Here is an 18,079-nt window from a genome sequence, read left to right as displayed (position 1 = left end):
ATTTGAAAAGTGTGCTAGAAGATATTCGAATGCAGAATTTATGCTTCCCCGAACCGCCGACCCCGGATACGCCGGGTAAGGGGGCGTCTTGGCATTACTACACCCTCATTTCCCAGACGAAAATTCAACGCCAAGCGCCTGGAAACTGGGCAGTGCTGAATAGAGCTGCATCCAGAACCAAAGTCAGGCAGCAGGATTGGTCGCGCCAATGTCTTGGAATTGGCACTCTGTACATAAACCCGCTCATACGGCGCCTCTTTGCCAAGTGACTGGTTTCATCGTGGTGATTCGATAGCATCTGATGGGTTCCATTGTATTATTACCCTTTTGTTCTAGTAGATGCACTCTCATATTCCCCTCTGAATCTCAATGCACTTGACTTCTGCTCTCCATCTCCCAGTCCGATGCATTTCTTCCGATGTCGGTCATCACTCCGCTCGTGTCAAATGGGGCCTGTGATTATGCCTAGGTGGTTGACCACCCTTTTAACCTTCCTTCTCTTACAAAATGCCCTCGCCATTGAGGTTAACCCTGAGGACGAGAGTACGTTCGTATCGTACGCTGGCTAAACATCCCAAATGACTGACATATACCTCTCCGGACAGCGTCCCTCAAAAATGCCGCCAAGACCGTCGCCACCACTATGATCGATTACTACAATGCCCGCGACTCGAAGGCGATTCCCGGAAAATTCGACGGTACTTGGTGGGAGGGTGGTTCGATGTTCATGACCCTCATTCAGTACTGGTATTTAACAGGCGACAGCCAGTTCAACGATGCCATTCAGGAAGGCATGTATTGGCAAAAGGGCGACGAAAACGACTTTTTCCCAAGCAACTACTCGTCGTACCTCGGTAACGACGATCAAGTGTTCTGGGGATTAGCGGCGATGACCGCCGGCGAACTGAACTTCCCCGAAAGAAGCGGCGAACCCTCGTGGATTTCGCTGGCGGAGGGTGTCTTCAATGGACAGATTCCTCGCTGGGATATGACAGCTTGCGATGGTGGTTTGCGATGGCAGATTTGGCCTTACCAGGATGGGTACGATTTGAAAAACGCCATCTCCAACGGCGGCTTGTTCCAGCTTTCAGCGCGTCTGGCACTATACACCAAGAACGCGACCTATGCCGAGTGGGCCGAGAAGATTTGGGATTGGAGTCACACTACGCCGCTGTTGAGGAAAACCTGGGTTATTGCCGATACCACTACCAACGCTGCGAATTGCAAGGATCATGGTGATCACCAATGGACTTACAACTACGCTACGTACATCATGGGTGCAGGCTATATGCACAACTACGTACGTCTACCCCTGTCCCCGACAAGCTGGCTATCGAAACTAACAGGCATTATAGACCAATGGTACTGAGGGTAAATGGCTCGAAGGCGTGACAGGACTGCTCAAGACATCCGAACAGTTTTTCCCTAAATCCGGTGATCACCAAATCATCTCCGACATCACCTGCGAGCCGATCGATATGTGCGATCGCAATCAGAAAACCTTCAAGGCCTATTTCACTTCATGGATCGGATTCATGTCGCTGATAGTACCCACCAACGTCACGGCGGAGGTAATGGGGAAATTCAAGGCCTCCGCTGTCGCTGCCGGTCAGCAATGCTCCGGTGGAAGCGATGGGAAGCATTGTGGAATTCGCTGGACGATGAAATCGGAGTGGGACGGGACTATGGGCTTGGAGCAGCAGATGTCTGTCTTGGGTGTTCTTAATGCTGTCATGGTCCCATTCACGGCCGATGGCCCTTACAATGCTGACAATGGTGGAAAATCCAAAAGTGACCCGCACGGGGGCTCCAATCCCGAGGGTAGCACTGGGCCTGCGCCGATCACTTCGGGTGACAGGGTCGGCGCGGGAATCTTGACTGCGGTCTTCGTTTTAGTCTGGGTCGGGGCTATTTCTTGGATGCTTGTTGGAGGCAAGTAGATACACTCAATTGGGACGGCGTTAAACACATGTACATTTGGAATCTTGATACCTTGAGAAATTCAGGCTTTTTGTGATATTTGAGCGTTGAACGACTGTTTGTACAATCTCCCTATGCCACACTTTCAACATCGTATCGCGGTAAAGCTTTTCCCGCCCAGTGCAGTGCAGATAGATCTTTGCTTTTTTTTTTTTTCGTTCGTACTTTCAGACCTCCGGGTCCTCCGTGGGCTCTGTGTCTGGGTCCTGATCACTCCCCTGAGCTGCCTCTCCAGCCCTCACAGGTTTGGCGGCACAATCCTTGGCACGTCGAAAGCGCTTCGTTGCGGCATTGGTGGTAATGCCATAGTGTTGGGCAACAGCGCCGAAGTCGATCTGGGGTATCATAGTTATATTAGTGCTGAAAGTACCTAATTAGTTGGAAACAAGTCACCTTCATTCCTGTCACCTTGATGCAGGTGAGTAGGAACTCGAGCCTCTCTTCCAGTAGTAGGTCTCGGCTAGTTCCCTGGGCGAGTTTGGCAGGCTTGGTGGTGGACTTGGCAGCAGTATTCTTGGTAACTTTAGCCTTGGTAACTCTGTTGGGAGGCATGGCGAAGATGGATGGCTGATATGAACTTGTTTGATGTAGATGTAACTGTGCAGAGAAGGAGAGATTTGCGCAGATCAAGGAACTCAGGGCGAGGAGGAAGGTGGAAGGAGGAGGAGGAGGAGGAGGAGGAGAACCTTTCAAAGCTGAGATTGAGTATCAAATAGTGCCCTGGTCTAACGGCGAACAACTTTGTGTCTCCTTCCATGTCCTCTCACCACTCCAGACAGTATTGTGTGAGACACGACCTCGAAGCCCGACTTACAGCAATAGCCATGGCGGAAAGATATAAGAAATATCCAAGCAGCGAACGGGTGCTCGGTGGTTTAGGTAACAGCAAATCATAGACAAGTACTATTTAAGTTGTACTCCAGGGACGTAGGTAACCTGAGGTACTTTCATTCTTCGTGGATGCTTCTAACAATTGTCTAGCATTGCCTACGCATCTAATGCTGTTGTTACCACAAAGGCGATAATCAGTTGCCGCATTTTCATGACGGGCCACTAAAGACGTCGACTTGTCACAAAATTAGGGTTCGGGACATCAGTCGCGTCGGGGTTGTGTATTCAGCGTCCTGCTCTAAGTGACGAGACTCTCTTTCTGGATAACTAACTGATCCTATTGAGTAAAGAAATAGAAATCAGCACAAATTTACATTGCAGGGCTATTCACTTATAAGGGTAGTCAGGCTCTAGTTCATCCGTAGACGTTAACATACATAGTATCATAGTACATATGTATTATCCAATTTCGCAGATAACTCTGTCGCAGCCAATTATTAACGAAAACCCTTATCATCCCCTAGGCTAGGTTACACGGAGTTAAATAGGTAGCTTTTGAATCATCCCATCGTCCATAGATGCTTTGTTTTTCAGACTGAGCCTTTACTTATTTTTTGCCTTTCTAGGCCTCTATAAAAGGCCTCTCCTTGCTAGATTGAATGCAGCAGATTTTTCTTCCTTAGCTTCTCCAGAATTGCCGTACCCTCAACAATCGCCACTACGGTAAAGCCTCTCGACGGCTTATTCCAGACCAAGATCCTTCTTCAGGCCAGGCACAACCGTTCCCTCATTCCAGTTCCAGACCAGAGCGCTGTTGTGGCCAGTAAACGCCGCGCCAGTCCAGTACGTATTGCGGGAGCCCTGCAGCGCCAGCAGCTTGGCGTAGAAGCCAGCCTTGATATCTTCGGCCGTGACACGTACATGGTACGGCGTGTGGTCGGAAGTGTAGGGGAATGTGACAGTATCCGCCGCATCTGCCGGGACAGCACCCACCGCCGCTAGAGTGGCCAGGTTCTCGCGGACGAGGTCCTTTCCTTCTTCATCCGTGACGTCTCCGCGGTCGAAGCCCCCTCCGATCAGGAATTCGCCAGGCGATCCGGTGGCGATGAAGCCGTTGTTACCCGGAACAATGGGCTGGTTGAAAGGAGTAAAGGCGCCGACGTTGGTGAACGAGCCATTGAAACCAGGGACATGAGCCACGCCGGCATAGTAGCCGAGGGAGGAGAACTTGGAGAAGATGGCCTGCTCTTGTCTGGAGAGGTCGAAAGACCAAATGTCCTTCATGATTGGCGGTATGGCGACCAACAACTTGCGGGCACGAATTGTCTTGAAGGAGCTTCCTTGCTGGGCAACCAAGAGAGTCACACCAGTCGAGTTGGAGTGACGGTCTACATTAAGGATCGTGGTGCTCAAGAGGATACTGGAGTCCAGCTCCTTCAGGGCCGCGTCGTATAGGCTCCTGCTGTTGCCTGTGCCAGATTGTATGAACTCTCCGAAGGCACTGCCGAGCAAGCCGGGTCCGAGGCCTTTGATGCCATACAGGGCCGGGAGTATTGTGATATTTCCCGTATACCAGTTGAGTTGTGCGATAAGAGGAACGAGAGCAGAAAAGTTGTAATTCTCTGCAAACTGTGCGAAGGGCAGATACAGCTCCTCGGGGACGGGGTCCGGGACCAAAAAGCCTTGGTCGATCCATCCGTACTTGCTCAGCACATTCTCGGTGTAAGCTTGCACGGCAGCTTGAATGACATCCTGCTGGTCATCTGGGGGCGGGATAGGAATTCCCAAGGCGAAGTCATATCTTGCGCTTGGGGTTTCCAAGGAGTTGGTGATAATGGGCACTCCGAGGCGGGCGAAGTATCGTTTGACCAGATCTGTGTTCTCAAAAACGGTAACACCAACGTTACTGATGACACCGGTGCTAGGGTTGGTGTACGTCTCTGTGTGGCCGCCGATCTGGTCCTTCTTCTCGATGACCATAACGCTGGCGCCGGCGTCCTTTAATTGTATTGCGGCGTGGATACCACCGGAACCACCACCAATGATGGCGACATCAACATCCACGACGTTCGGGGTATAGGAGGGACTGGGCCACTTTGTCTGGTCTCCCAGTCCTGCCCAGCCTTCCCAGTTCTGGTCCGCATTCACACTTCCGAACAATAAGAGCAAGGCAATGACTAGTTGTGGGAACCTCATAGCGCGAACGCTTTAGAAGAAGTGACCAAAATTAACCTATTGTATGCTATCTGACTGAATGACTCCGGGGAAAGAGAGGAGAGGAACAGACAAGAGGGAGCCAACTCAACTATATAGGAAGCCCTAGGGATAATAGGACGTAATGTCACCTCTCAACACCCCCCTTATGACTAACAGGGTCATCCACATACTTCAGCACTCTCCGAAAAGTCCTTGTCTTTTTCCTTTCTTTCCTTTCTTTTCTATATTTTCCTTTAACTCTATAACGTCCATTTGCCACTATAACGTATTCAGCAAGTGAGTGGGCCAGCCCCCTCCCCCTGTAAATGCCGAATACACCTATAGTAATATCTCAACCAGAAGACCGCTCGACTAGTTCAACTAATTGCCTATATATTTGACGTCCTGGCCAGCCCCATGCATGTGGGTGTTAAGCCGATTCTCTATATATACTAGAACTGAGTATGCAAATATAAAAACCTGGCATATGCAAAAACTAGGCAAAACTAGGCAAGATACACTAGTAAGCTTGTAGAAACTAGGTAAGATACACTAACCTTGGCAAAGCTAGGCAAGATGCACGTGTAGTAAGCTTGCAAAGACTACCTACGTAGTGTGATCCCACAAGATGTACTGGAATGCATTGTTGTGGCTAGATAAACCTACACCTTTACGTAGTGTGTAGGGTAAGTAACTTTATAGTAAAACCAAGTTACAAAAAAGTAGATTCAATATTTGATATTATTACTAGGTAAGGTAGTGTTGGAGTCCTATTCATTCATGGATAGAATACGCATCTGACTATTCATATCACTACAGGCGAAATTGGTTATGGCGCGTTAGCGGAATACAATGCTTTAATTTCTTCAATACGCGCTGGCTTGCGCGTTTGTAAGAAAGAAGAGGGCGTAGATTCCATTTAGAGCATGGACAAACCTAGATGGCTTGTCCATCTGCTTCAATGATTAAGGCGCATATAGATTTGAGTGCTCGGACCTTGGAAATTGAGGGTGAGTGCGTGACGCCGCGAACTGAGTACTGTTGGCTGAGCTCTTCATCGCCAAGGACGTAGTTGGCAACGGAACCGCCCTGCTTTCCAGTGACCCCAAAGACGGTGACAAGCTCCTTGAACATGTTGACGGTGCGAGCGATGGCTTGGAGGCATGACACCGGTTGAATGGCGAAGTTTGGATAAGAAAATAGTGCTGACAGTTTCGAGCAAAATGTGGTGTTCCATGTCGTCCTTTATATTTCTCTTTGCTCTGGTTTCAATGTCACCTCAGTAGACTCGACTTGGACAACGAAGTGACGCAGTATCCGGATATAGCGGAGTTAGCCATGTCAGACTCCGGTGCTATATCCATGCAGACAGGAATGCACAGTCTCCGGATTACTATTACTGGAACAGCTTGGAAGGAATAATATTATCAGTGACGCAGACGACATATCGGCAACAATTGTGTAATGACCTCGATGCTTTAGGGTCTGATATAGACCCTCACAGGCTGACCTATTTGGTTATGACTCAAGAGCCAGCAAGTTTGCAAATTCCCCATCCGCCTTATTCAGTAAATTCTGTGGATGTCCCACTTCTATCAGTCGGCCACTAGCCATGACAGCAACTTGGTCAAAATCGAGCAGACTGTGGATTCGATGTGCCACCATAATCACGGTGCAGCCAGGGAATGCCTCCCGTATGACCCTTTGCACTTTAGCATCTGTTTCTGGGTCCAGACTACACACAATATCTCTTCAGCTACCACGAACACTGATGGAATAAAATGGAAACCAATAACTGATAAACATACCTGCTTGATGGCTCGTCCAAGATCAAGATTTTGCTCCTCTTTAGCAGAGCCCGGGCCAGACAGAATAGCTGCTTCTGGCCCTGTGATAGAATGCTGTCATCTAGGATTGAATCCAGAATCTCTTCGTCCGTGCTACCGCGGCCTGCCGCAACAGAGTCCCAAATACCGACAGATTGCAGTGCATCAATTATTTGCGTGCCCGAAACTACGTTCAGTGGATCGGCATTCTGCCTGATGGTGCCAGGGAAAAGAAAAGGCTCTTGGCTAAGACAGCTGATACGCTGTCGGATTGATGATCGGGACATGAGGGAAATATCTTGTCCATCGATGAAGATTTGTCCCGAATTAATCTCGTTGAGACGGAGCAGTGATAGTGCCAATGTACTTTTGCCACTATTTTGTAGTAATTGGTTAGCCCTGCCTAGGAGAAGCGCGTAAATCAGGAGTCGATGAGAGTAAGACTCACCTCCCTGTTCTGCCACAAAGGCCAAACTTCTTCCCGGCTGAGATCCGGAGATTAATGCTGTTGAGTAAAGGCGTTGTCTCGGATAAATTCCAAGAAATACTCGCACCCACAAATGTGATCTCCCCTTCAGTCGGCCATTCTGGGAGTTCACTTTGAGTCTGAATGACTGTGTTGCTCTCTTCATCACAGGTTTCTTCAGCAAAGTCCTTGATGCGTGAAATTGCCCCCAATGAAGTTTCAAGCAACGTCCAATTCTGAATCAGCTCCGATAGAACAAGTCCCAGATCCATCATCATGACAAGGACAATACCTAAAAGGCCTGAGTCAACACGAGTGCGGAGAGCGAAAGAGATCCCAACAAGAAGCACTGTTATAGCGGCTACAATCAGATTTAGCACGAGACTCAGCCAGCGTTGGATGCATAAGAGAAGGTAGTAGGGCCTTTGGGCGGTGTCCAGCATGGAGATCATTCGAGACATTGCGGTGTGGGTCCAGGAAAAGGCACGGATAGTGGCGATCCCTGCTAGTGACTCGATGAAGTGGGTGTAAAGAGGACTCTTGAGCTCGATTCTGTAGGTGATGTGGATTAGCTCCATGAATGCGAAAATAAAGTAGGCAAGGTAGATCAAGGCGGAAAAGATATAAAAAGTAACGACGCACTCCAATAGCCGCAGTTGGCGAGATGTCTTGAGATAAAACCGCTGGATCAGAACCAGGACTCCAAAGAGAAGCGGCAGAGCTACTGCCAAGTAGGGCAGCGAAGCTATAGCAGTGGCGCCTTGGGCAATTGCTCCAAAAAACTCTGAAAGTTGTTTTAGTTAGATTATTGACCCAGTATTCATCCAGAATTTACTTACGGAATCCCGTAGATATAAAACCTCGAGGTAGGATCATGTCGACCAGCCTCATGTCCTGGCTAAAGCGGGTTACCAGTACTCCAGTATCAACATTCGACAAGAAGGACAATGGGGCACTGTAGTTGTTAGCCAATTGCCAATGCGGGTATTTTATTTGCAATAAACCCACCCCATGCAAGTGTGCAGCACAATGGAATGAAGATTTTTAGAAGCCGCGGGGACGATAATGACCCAGGTCCAGCTAGTACCAGACGAGAGACGTCAGCCAAGACACGGGATCAAGGACCATACTTCTGAAACTTACAATACGGCAAGTGTCAGAGAAAGGGCTTGAATAACAGAGAATGCTCCATATAGTCCAAGCCAATAGCCTAGGTGTAAGGCTGTAATGTTGTCGCTGCTGGAGGACCAAAGATCGACCCATACGTCTATAGAAAAGTGAGTCATACGCTGTTTCGTCAATAGGTTATTGAGGATATAGTTGCAACTTACAGCGGAATGCGCTTATACCGGCCTCGGTAATCAGGAAGAGAAGCAAGGCTACAATTCTGAACCACCCCAGCGCAGAGAAATAATACTTGTATACAGCAAGGTCGGTCGTCTGCCGATGGACATCTGGGGAAGGAGCACTCATAGAGTCTGCAGTGTAATTAGAAGGGCTCTCTAGCTCATCAATTCTCTCCGTTTCATCTGTTCGCGTGAGTTTGATTCCATGCATCTCAGAGAGGTTGTCAGCGTGGTCTCGAAGTTCGGTATAGCTGCCTTGCTTGATGGCTTGGCCATTCGCCCCGAGAACCATGATCAGGTCAGCTTGCGGCAAGTGATGCACTAGGTCATAATCAGTGTGGGATCTAAATTCTGATCGATCAAGCGAGCTATCTGGCGGCAGGAATGCACGTACTGGTATGTGTTGATAAGAACACCGTACATCCCAGCTGACGTAACAGTCCAGCCGGACCAAAGACATCATTGAAAACATGTCGGGCGGTTGCATTGTCGAGGCCACTGAAAACATCGTCGAAACAAGCGATTCGTTTGCGAGCATAAACGGCTCTCGCGATAGCCTATACAGGCGAAGCTGTTAGTGGATGACCAACACACAAAGGAAGCAAGGCACCAACAATTCTTTGTCTTTGTCCTCCGCTAAGTTTAGACCCTTTACTACCCACAGATGTCTTGTCGCCTGCCGTCATCTTCTTGAAGTCCAGATCCAGCGCACATGCGCGCACAACGGTATGATACCAGTTCGGATCAAATGTAGATAAGCCTTCGCCCACAATATTATTCTGTATCGATGCATTGCATAACCATGGAGTTTCATCGCAAAATGCCAGATCCGGGTACTTTATAAAAATCTCACCTTCCAACACGGGCGTTTCACCTGCGAGACCCTTCAGAAAGGTGGATTTACCGCAGCCTACTGGACCGACAAGGATAACGACAGTACCGGCGGGAGAGGATTCAAGCTTAAGTGTGATACCGTGTGTCTCTGAGGGAGAGGGAGAATTCCAGCCAAATCGAACATTTTGGAGTGAGAGAACCACTTCTTTCTGCGTTTGGGGACTTTTTGGAAGCGGGCATAGCTCGAGACCGGAAATGATATCGGTCGAAATTGAGTGAGCCGATACCGGCTGAGGAAGCCGTCTCTGATCTGTGTATAACATTGTTTTATTAGCCCTCACTGAGGGATAAAATGAGTGATTCGGGATCTAGGTATAGTGAAACGTGGTGCAAAAGAACATGGAGAGAGAACTGGAGTACTTACCCAGACGGCTTGGATTCATAAGGAAGTCTTGTATCCTATTCAGGCAGCCTACTGATGCATATGTGTCGGGAATTGCCATCAAAAGGTAGCTCAGCGGTGTAATCATCAAGCTTATAAGCGACAATGACGTGATGGCTTCGTTGACGGCAAGACCACCCGAGCCCTGTAGCAATGCTAAGATCGCATAGGCAGCGAGAGTCACAAGTTGTCCAACAATTATAGGAGAATTGACTAAAGGTCGATGTCAGCTCATTGGTGAGCCTGGTAACACAATATAGTTGAGTTGGAATAAGGATTAAAGCACGCACCCATGCATACACGGATTGACTGGAGCTGGCGGAACTTTTTAGAAATTTCAAGCTCTTCCGTGCGCAATCCTTCAATCATAGAGCTCATCACCTCGGTCAACCCGAGAACTTTGACGTTGCGAATAGAGCCTAGGATGGAAGTCGTGAAGTTGATACGCTTCTCGGTAGCCCGAAGCCAACTTTTTTGTCTAGCGGAAACGGCATTGCCCATGGCAAACGAAGAACCCATGAAGACTAGACTAGCGCTGTTAGACAATGAACACCGCAAGGCAATGATTGGGGAAACGGGAAGACTAACTTATCACCACCAAAATAGGAGCGATACAGACAACACCGACTTGGGTTTGTAGCAACCATGTAGCTAGTGCTAATTGTAGCACGTTAGCCCAAGTCTCGCAAACTACCGAATAGAAGTATTCGGCGACCATTTCTATATCAGAGCCTAGAAGGGCCATAGCACTAGATTCGTCAGTGCTTCCTAGTGGCAGATCCATCATATGCCGGAAGACAAGAGCTATCAGACCACCACGAAGCATGGTTGTGGCACGATACCCCAGGTGTTCGTAAGAGGCTCTAGAGACCTAGAATAAAATGTAAGTCTTACTCTTCGCGCTGTGAATAGACATCAAGTAGCTTACAGCGATCCCGGTAAAGACAATTGCGGTTGCTGCAATCAAGGCATAGCCCATGTCTTGCGACAACGAGCTGGTCTGCTGTAAGACAGTGACAACTTTCCCAATCAGAAAGGGCTGCGCAATACTAAATCCCACGACACAAAGCCGTGGGAAAGCGATCGTCGCGATTTCCCATCGCAGACACTTGATCACCGCCAAGAGCAACGCGTTCTGTCCATTATGCGTGCAGCGAGTCCACGAGTCTGCAAATCGAGTAGACAATTCTGAAGACAAGAGCTTTCTATGAACAGTAGGCAGAGCATCTCCGGTCAGTAACACGGAGTGCCCTTTCCACAACAGGCCATTCAACCAAGTAAATAAGCCTCGACTAAAAGGTCCGCTCACACTTTCGGTAGAGTGGTCCTTTTCAGTATGCATAAGCCATTTCCGTTTTTCAGTATTAATAAGAACTAAGAGAAGTAGCTTAACGGCTAGAGACGTAGAGAGGCATGCTGAGTAGGCCTGATAGCTGGGTAGCAGCCAGGACGTACGCACACGCGCAAGGTCCAGAAGCAACGTGACGAACAAGTAAGCAGAGGCAAGAAATGATGGCCGGATGGACCGGAGATGCTCCATATCAACTAGGATTATAACGACCAGCGCGGATATAAAATCGAAAATGGCACTCGCAAGTAAGATGCGCCCTCCGGCAAGGTGCTGCATCGCAACAAGTGCCAGGAGTCCAACCTGAATGGCTGCAAAAGTTACAGAGACAGCCTGTATGAAAATAATGCTTAGAGGTTGGTCCTTCTTATACGAACCGAACGCCAAATGGAAGTAAGGATACTTACTAATGTTATCACACGGAATGCGGAAGAGAGCACCTTCGGTGACTGCCTAGACAACTGAAACAGGCGATAGGTTGCCGGCAAAAGGAAGCAAGCCGCTGGTAATATGTTCAAAATGCCGGATTCGAAAGCCACCGTGAAGTCGAAGCCCCCACGACAGTCCGCCGTAGAAACAATGGGCCCAAACTCGCTATCGCCGCATGCGCCCGTGGGCGGGTTTGATGCTGATGCCATGGTAGAACCGGCGTGAGGTCAAGAAGAGGTATCTGGATTTGTGACGTAGGAATGTTGATGAAGTCCCGTTGGCGATAAAGAAGGAGGTTGGTCCTGAGGCACAAACAGCGACTCTCGAAGCGCTGGTTACCAAAGGCCATTCACACGAGGGATATTGTGGTCTTAATTGTCGTGATGGAGTATTTTTATTTTTCCAGACCTGCCATGGATGTGAGAAGAGGGGAAGTAGGCATCAAGAGTGAGGAGACTATGTAAAAGTGTAGCCTCCAGGCCTGACCCTGACAGGGTTCCCTAATCACGCAAGCTTAGCACCAAACGGGCTTTCTTTGTCTCGCACACCCTAGTTACTAGCTCAGGTCTGACTAGCGCAATAATATTTAGCTTGATTTTACAGTATTGAGTATAATACTAATTTTCTATGCCCAGAAACTGTGATCCTACAGGAGGGCTGGAGGCGATGAGATGAATAGTGAAATATGGGTTGCCGTTGTACTCAAAATGATTAAGGAACAATTGCACCTGTTTCACAATATGAGACTATCATGTGTTGAAGCGTACGGTACAGAGTAATTGCCAGTCACATTCTACTGACCCATATGTGCCAAGATCACAATCATTGCTCATCGGCAAGGGATGAGCTTCGCCCTCGGAGATCCGCCGGAGTCCGCAGAGTCCGCAGGGCGGGCGCCTTGACAACCAATCGTTACTGATCTTGACGCACATCCCCTAGGCACCCCGGTCGAATTAGTGAGGTTACATCCAACGCCTCGCCTCCCGCATGCCCCTATCAGCAACCTGAGGACATAGCTATACGCACGACGCACACTTGTCGTGACTTTGAGGCATTGCTACAGTGGTCTCTGAAGATAAATTCAACGGCGACGAAGGAGAAAGGTGCTAGGATAGAACATGCAAAAGATCGTTTGATGGTGATGCCGGGCAGTTTACAGGGAACGAATGGGTTAAGTCATGGGGACCATCACGCGCATTGAAATAGCGAATTTATATAAGATCTACCACTCCACCATCTGTTCAGGTACTTCGCAAACTAGGTCTCGTCGCTCTCCTCTCCCTGAGTAGGGGGGTGAACAAAGAACAGGCCCACTAAGTATAACGTGAATGACCCTACCAAACCATAATACGGCAGCCCAAGCGAGGTGCCTCCTAGTTTTATTCTAGTCTCAAACTACCACGCGAATGCCGGCCTAGCAAACAGCGACCCCGACGGCTGCAATCGCAACAGAGACACGGGCGAGCGTCAAGTCCTTGACAGGTGATGGCTGGTATCGCAAGAGTACCTTGGAGAGTAGAGGAAGTGTAAAGAGCAGGACTACCATGTGGATGACCCCGCGGAGGGTCAAAAGATACCCCGTTCTGGCGAGAGGCCAGTCAAAACGCTTGCTAATGTACTGTGCCAAAAACTGCGATGTACCAAGGACCTCCGGTGCGGCTGTGAGGAAGGTGGCTAGCACAATAACCAGAGAAGAAGACTTCAACAATCAATGCGATGGAAGAGCCAAGTTGAAGGAGGTGAGAAAGATACGATGGGAAGTTACGGGGCTTATCTTCTGACTCTTACTCGGAGTTGGAGTCTTGCTTTAATGTCGACAATTGTTGATATGCACTGCACGCAGGGTATGCGTTTGTCTCTCTGTGTGCAGACTGAGCTTTTTGGCTCTTTGCATCTTAGTCATACAGCTGGTTTATATACCAGCTTCTTTCCATAGATTCATCATCACCTCTCTCACTTCTTCTCCATCTTTCACCTCCTCCGTAGCCTCAACAATAAGTGATGGATGGTTGGAGAACATTTACTTCACTTCAGTATGTGCCTATATTGTTTTATCCTCGTGCGTTCTCCGAGGTCAGATTATACTACATCATATCGACGAATTTGGTTTATTGAATCCGAAGCTCATTTCGATATTGATTCCTTTATTGTCTCTACCACCGCACCGCTCTACCACCCCCAATATATAAGTACTACGTTTTCGAAAGCCCCATCAAATATCAGTGGCAGCCTTCCCACTTCATAACATTTCTTTTTCTTGTTACATGCACCCGAAAGTTATTATTCTGCTTGCGCAGGGCATGTGTCTTCGATGGTAATCGAGCTTTGCATCATCCATGAATCATCCGCCTTTATAGATCGTAGTAATCAAGCCAATTTAATTTAGCGGCCGATCCATCCAGCTTTCAGGCATGGTTTTAGTTAGGCGCGAGAGTCCCAACCCGCGCGAGGTAAAGACAGGCTTATTGGTTTTCCAACCAAGCCGGAACTTGGACGCAAGTTCTCTCACAGAAAGAGAGATCATGCAAGACTACAGCACTTGAATCTCGCTTACGAACCAGGCCAGGGCACAACCAATTGGTTAGAAACGAAAGGAGTGGTGGATTAGATAGAGCTGAACCAGGTGGGCGTAGCTTCTGGTCAAATAAAAACAACGCACTCGTAATTGCAATCATTCAGCCACCTTAATACAAACTTTGCCTATGTGAGATCCCGACATGACATATTCATAGGCCTTCACAACATCCTCCTGTGTAAAAGCGAACTCTTTTTCAACAGGTAAACGCAGTCCTTTACGAGCGACAAATCGGACGAGATCTTGAAGGAGCTGAGTGGGGCCAACAGTGATACCCCGAACAGTGGCCCCCTTGGCAAGTGCCATACCTGCAACATCAGGCATCTTGGATTGTTCCGCTCGAGAAAGGAAGCCGATCACAGACACATTTCCACCCATTTTGATCGAATTGATGCTCTCTGCGATAGTACCAGAGCCACCATTCTCAAAAACAAAGTCCACACCTTCTCCTTCAGTCAGCCGCATGACCTCCTTGGACCATTCCGGGTGCTTCTTATAGTTGATACCATAATCAGCCCCAAACTTCGACTTCACCAGTTCAAGCTTCTCATCACTGGATGATGTCACGATCGTGGTAGCACCAGCAGCCTTGGCCAGAATTATTCCAGTGATGGAAACACCGCCAGTCCCTGTATATTAGGTTAGCACAGGAAAGCATATTGGCGAATTAGGAGCCTCATACCTTGACAGAGCACAATCTGGCCCGGTTTAAGAGGGACAGAACCATAAAGGGCATTCCAAGCAGTGACACCCGTACAGACCAAAGTCGACCACTCGGAGAAGCTTTGATGGGATTCCTTCGGGACCTTCACAGTAGCAGAGGCCGGAAGAGAAACGTATTCACGGAGAACACCATCAACAGGGCCTCCCTGGCCATTTAGCCAATCCGCTTGCTGGCCGAAGAGGTTGGTTGGATCAAATGTTCCTATAACATGATCTCCCACAGCAAACTTGCTGACACCTTCACCGACCCTGGCCACAACACCGGCAGCATCCGAGCAGGGGACGACGTTGTCCTTTACGGGAAATGGGTACAACGACGTAGCCACCCCAATATCCCGGTAGTTCAAGGAAACGCTGTGAACCTTGATCAAAACTTCATGCTTTGAAGGCTCTGGGATGGCCTCCTTGAAAGCTTTCAGGTTTTGGACCGAAGTTCGCTCCCCTTCGATGCGGATCACAGTCTGCGACATAGTAAAGAAACGATTGTTGGTAAATTGGCTCGGAGAAAGCTCGATGGTCGGGAGCTAAAGAGTCCGAATGCTGGCTTTAGAGCATTACTGATGACTGGTGTAATCGAACCGCTGCTGGAATAATCCATGCATTTGGACAAGTGAGGTCATTGACATCCCCAAAGGTGGATCTCAAAGTCTAATCTCCTTCCCGAGAAAACAGTAACCTCTAACAGAAGTATTTCTAAGCAGCGAATAATTATAAATAGTCTGGTTATCTATAGGCTAACTAATAACCTACGTAGTGTGATCCCACAATATGTACTGGAATGCATTGTTGGAGCAAAATAAACTTACACCTTTACATAATGTGTAGGGTAAGCTACCTAGGTAGGTAACTTTATAGTAAAACCAAGTTACAAAAAGGTAGATTCAATATTTGATATTATTACTAGGTAAGGTAGTGTTGGAGTCCTGTTCATTCATGGATAGAATACGCATCTGACTATTCATATCACTACAGGCGAAATCGGTTATGGCGCGTTAGCGGAATACAATGCTATAATTTCTTCAATACCATTGTCAAATGCCGACCCGAACACACATGCACAAGCCTCATAATCACCGTAAATAATATGGTTTTGCCACGTGCCTAATATGTCTACTGATAGCCAGGCCTGCCGGACTGGTCTCTGGCCGCGGTGGACAGCCCAGAGCGGAGTTCTACAGTTATTGGCATTCTACGGGATTGCTTGACTCTTCTCCGGCATGTCGCTCATTTCCAGAATGGGCAATCTAGTGGAGCCAATGTCCACCGTAGCGGCCATGAAAAGAGATTCCACCTATTAGATAGAGGCACGACCTACATGCGGGGACTTGCGGAGAAATCCACAAAATCAAAGGCATCTAAAACTAAGACAGACGCTAACTAGTTAGTTAGTTAACTACCGGATAAATTAGATTCATCCAACTACATAAGTAGGGAATCTTGGAAGTATATATTGTTTCATTTGCCCGAGCTCCCCTCGCTTTATTTATCTCCCGCTATTCCCAATCCCACCATGGTCCGCTGTCTTGCTCTCTTTATCTCCCTGGCAGCTGCCACGAGCCTCTATGCCACCCATTATGACGGCAACATCTACACACTTTCTTTTGATAGCGAAAACTCGCTTTCGATTACTTCGTCCTTAAAGACATGTGGTGATGCTCCTAGTTGGCTTACATTCGATTCGTCAACGCGCACACTCTATTGCTCCGACCACTCGGGCAACGGGACTATAAATGGCTCGCTGAGCTCCTACTTCGTAAATCAGGAAGGGAAACTAACGGAGCTCGCGAAGACCGTGGACGTGGGCTCGGCCGTCCACAGCACTATTTATGGAGGCAAGCATGGACGCGAAAAGTACTTGGCTATTGCGCATTAGTGAGTGATTATGTCTGCCTAAGCCAGCTTTGCAGGCCGACCTACGTAGACACAAACTAACGTTCACCAGTGGCGGATCGGCCCTTTCAACCTTCACCCTACCCCTTAGCTCCGATAAGGAGGCCTTGCAGGTCTTCCGCTACCAAATGTCCCAGCCAGGTATCAAACCTCAGCAGGATGCACCGCACCCGCACCAGGTGATCCTCGATCCAACCGGTGATTTCCTCCTGGTTCCCGATTTAGGTGCCGATCAGGTCCGCGTGTACGCCATTGACCAGCACTCAGGACATCTAAATGTATGCCCTAGTCTTAAATATACCCCTGGTAGTGGTCCGCGACACGGGCTGTTCTGGAAATCCAACCTCTCAGACTCAGCGCAAGCCCCAGTGACTATGCTATACACCCTTAGCGAATTGGGCGGCCACCTTAGTGCGTTCGTTGTATCATACTTATCCTCTGGTTGTCTCGGGTTCGGGGAAACTCAATCCTTTATTCCATACCTAGGCGGGCAGTTACCGGCTGGGGCTACGCCGGCGGAGCTCGCTATGGCTGGTAATCATATTTATGCTTCGATTCGTTTTGATCAAGGATTTCCTCCAAATGACTCTATCGCGACCTTGGCTCGCTCTTTTAATGGAACGGTGACTTTCAGCCAAATCACCTCTTCATATGGCACCATTCCCCGCACTTTTGCCGTCAATAAGAAGGGCACTCTGGTGGCTATTGGGGACCAGGGTTCATCTAACGTAGCCATCGTGAGAAGGGATTCCGAGAGTGGAAATCTTGGCAAGCTAGTTGCCAACTTGCAGGTTGGACAGCCTGGCCAGGCTAGTAATTCGTCAACGGGGTTGAGCAGCATCATCTGGGAAGAGTGAGCTCTTCAACTCAATTTAACTCTCCACAGGAATATCAATGCTGTATAGGTAGCTGTCAAGGTTGCCTGTTCTGGCAAGAAAGGGGTCTGTCTAGACTTGGAACGATGATTGTATATAGAGCATGACTATTACAACCTGCCCCTGGACTGGCGAGTTACACACTAGGCCAAAAGACCACTATATCTGAGCGTTACGCTCAGATATTCCAGGCTCCGATATATATAGTGCGTGTCGTGACAAAGACAAACACTAGAATGCGCACAAAATGAAAGATGCGTAAGATGAACCTGCGCCAGACAAGAATCGACAATCTCCTTCCAAATTAAAATTGATCCC

At 48.5% G+C, this 18,079-nt stretch overlaps 7 protein-coding genes across 7 annotated transcripts; 2 read left to right on the top strand and 5 right to left on the bottom strand.

The window, feature by feature from the left end:
- Positions 1-446: 446 nt before the first annotated feature.
- On the top strand, positions 447-1,940 carry N7489_004481 (glycoside hydrolase family 76 protein; the record flags this gene model as incomplete). The annotated part of the gene is made up of 3 exons (XM_056710233.1): positions 447-543; positions 606-1,300; positions 1,356-1,940. 3 exons carry the CDS (start codon positions 447-449, stop codon positions 1,938-1,940), a joined length of 1,377 nt encoding a protein of 458 aa, XP_056568654.1.
- A 207-nt stretch (positions 1,941-2,147) lies between these two features.
- N7489_004480 (uncharacterized protein) lies at positions 2,148-2,532 on the bottom strand (the record flags this gene model as incomplete). The annotated part of the gene is made up of 2 exons (XM_056710232.1): positions 2,148-2,315; positions 2,374-2,532. The coding sequence occupies 2 exons, from the start codon at positions 2,530-2,532 to the stop codon at positions 2,148-2,150; spliced, it is 327 nt and encodes a 108-aa protein (XP_056568653.1).
- Positions 2,533-3,109: 577 nt separating this feature from the next.
- N7489_004479 (uncharacterized protein) lies at positions 3,110-5,007 on the bottom strand (the record flags this gene model as incomplete). Its single annotated transcript, XM_056710231.1, has 2 exons — positions 3,110-3,148; positions 3,589-5,007. The coding sequence occupies 2 exons, from the start codon at positions 5,005-5,007 to the stop codon at positions 3,110-3,112; spliced, it is 1,458 nt and encodes a 485-aa protein (XP_056568652.1).
- A 936-nt stretch (positions 5,008-5,943) lies between these two features.
- On the bottom strand, positions 5,944-6,141 carry N7489_004478 (uncharacterized protein; the record flags this gene model as incomplete). Its single annotated transcript, XM_056710230.1, has 1 exon — positions 5,944-6,141. One exon carries the CDS (start codon positions 6,139-6,141, stop codon positions 5,944-5,946), a length of 198 nt encoding a protein of 65 aa, XP_056568651.1.
- Positions 6,142-6,525: 384 nt separating this feature from the next.
- Positions 6,526-11,907, bottom strand: N7489_004477 (ABC transporter; the record flags this gene model as incomplete). The annotated part of the gene is made up of 14 exons (XM_056710229.1): positions 6,526-6,742; positions 6,816-7,208; positions 7,282-8,083; positions 8,139-8,254; positions 8,308-8,379; positions 8,443-8,566; positions 8,631-8,966; positions 9,040-9,202; positions 9,260-9,789; positions 9,904-10,134; positions 10,212-10,445; positions 10,510-10,792; positions 10,850-11,602; positions 11,677-11,907. The coding sequence occupies 14 exons, from the start codon at positions 11,905-11,907 to the stop codon at positions 6,526-6,528; spliced, it is 4,485 nt and encodes a 1,494-aa protein (XP_056568650.1).
- A 2,462-nt stretch (positions 11,908-14,369) lies between these two features.
- On the bottom strand, positions 14,370-15,466 carry N7489_004476 (zinc-dependent alcohol dehydrogenase family protein; the record flags this gene model as incomplete). The annotated part of the gene is made up of 2 exons (XM_056710228.1): positions 14,370-14,902; positions 14,956-15,466. The coding sequence occupies 2 exons, from the start codon at positions 15,464-15,466 to the stop codon at positions 14,370-14,372; spliced, it is 1,044 nt and encodes a 347-aa protein (XP_056568649.1).
- Positions 15,467-16,506: 1,040 nt separating this feature from the next.
- N7489_004475 (lactonase family protein) lies at positions 16,507-17,743 on the top strand (the record flags this gene model as incomplete). Its single annotated transcript, XM_056710227.1, has 2 exons — positions 16,507-16,868; positions 16,939-17,743. 2 exons carry the CDS (start codon positions 16,507-16,509, stop codon positions 17,741-17,743), a joined length of 1,167 nt encoding a protein of 388 aa, XP_056568648.1.
- Positions 17,744-18,079: the final 336 nt, after the last annotated feature.

The sequence above is a fragment of the Penicillium chrysogenum genome, assembly GCF_028827035.1.
Source record: "Penicillium chrysogenum strain IBT 35668 chromosome Unknown utg000002l_segment0_segment0, whole genome shotgun sequence".
NCBI lineage: Eukaryota > Fungi > Ascomycota > Eurotiomycetes > Eurotiales > Aspergillaceae > Penicillium > Penicillium chrysogenum.
This window is presented reverse-complemented; position numbering and strand designations above follow the sequence as displayed.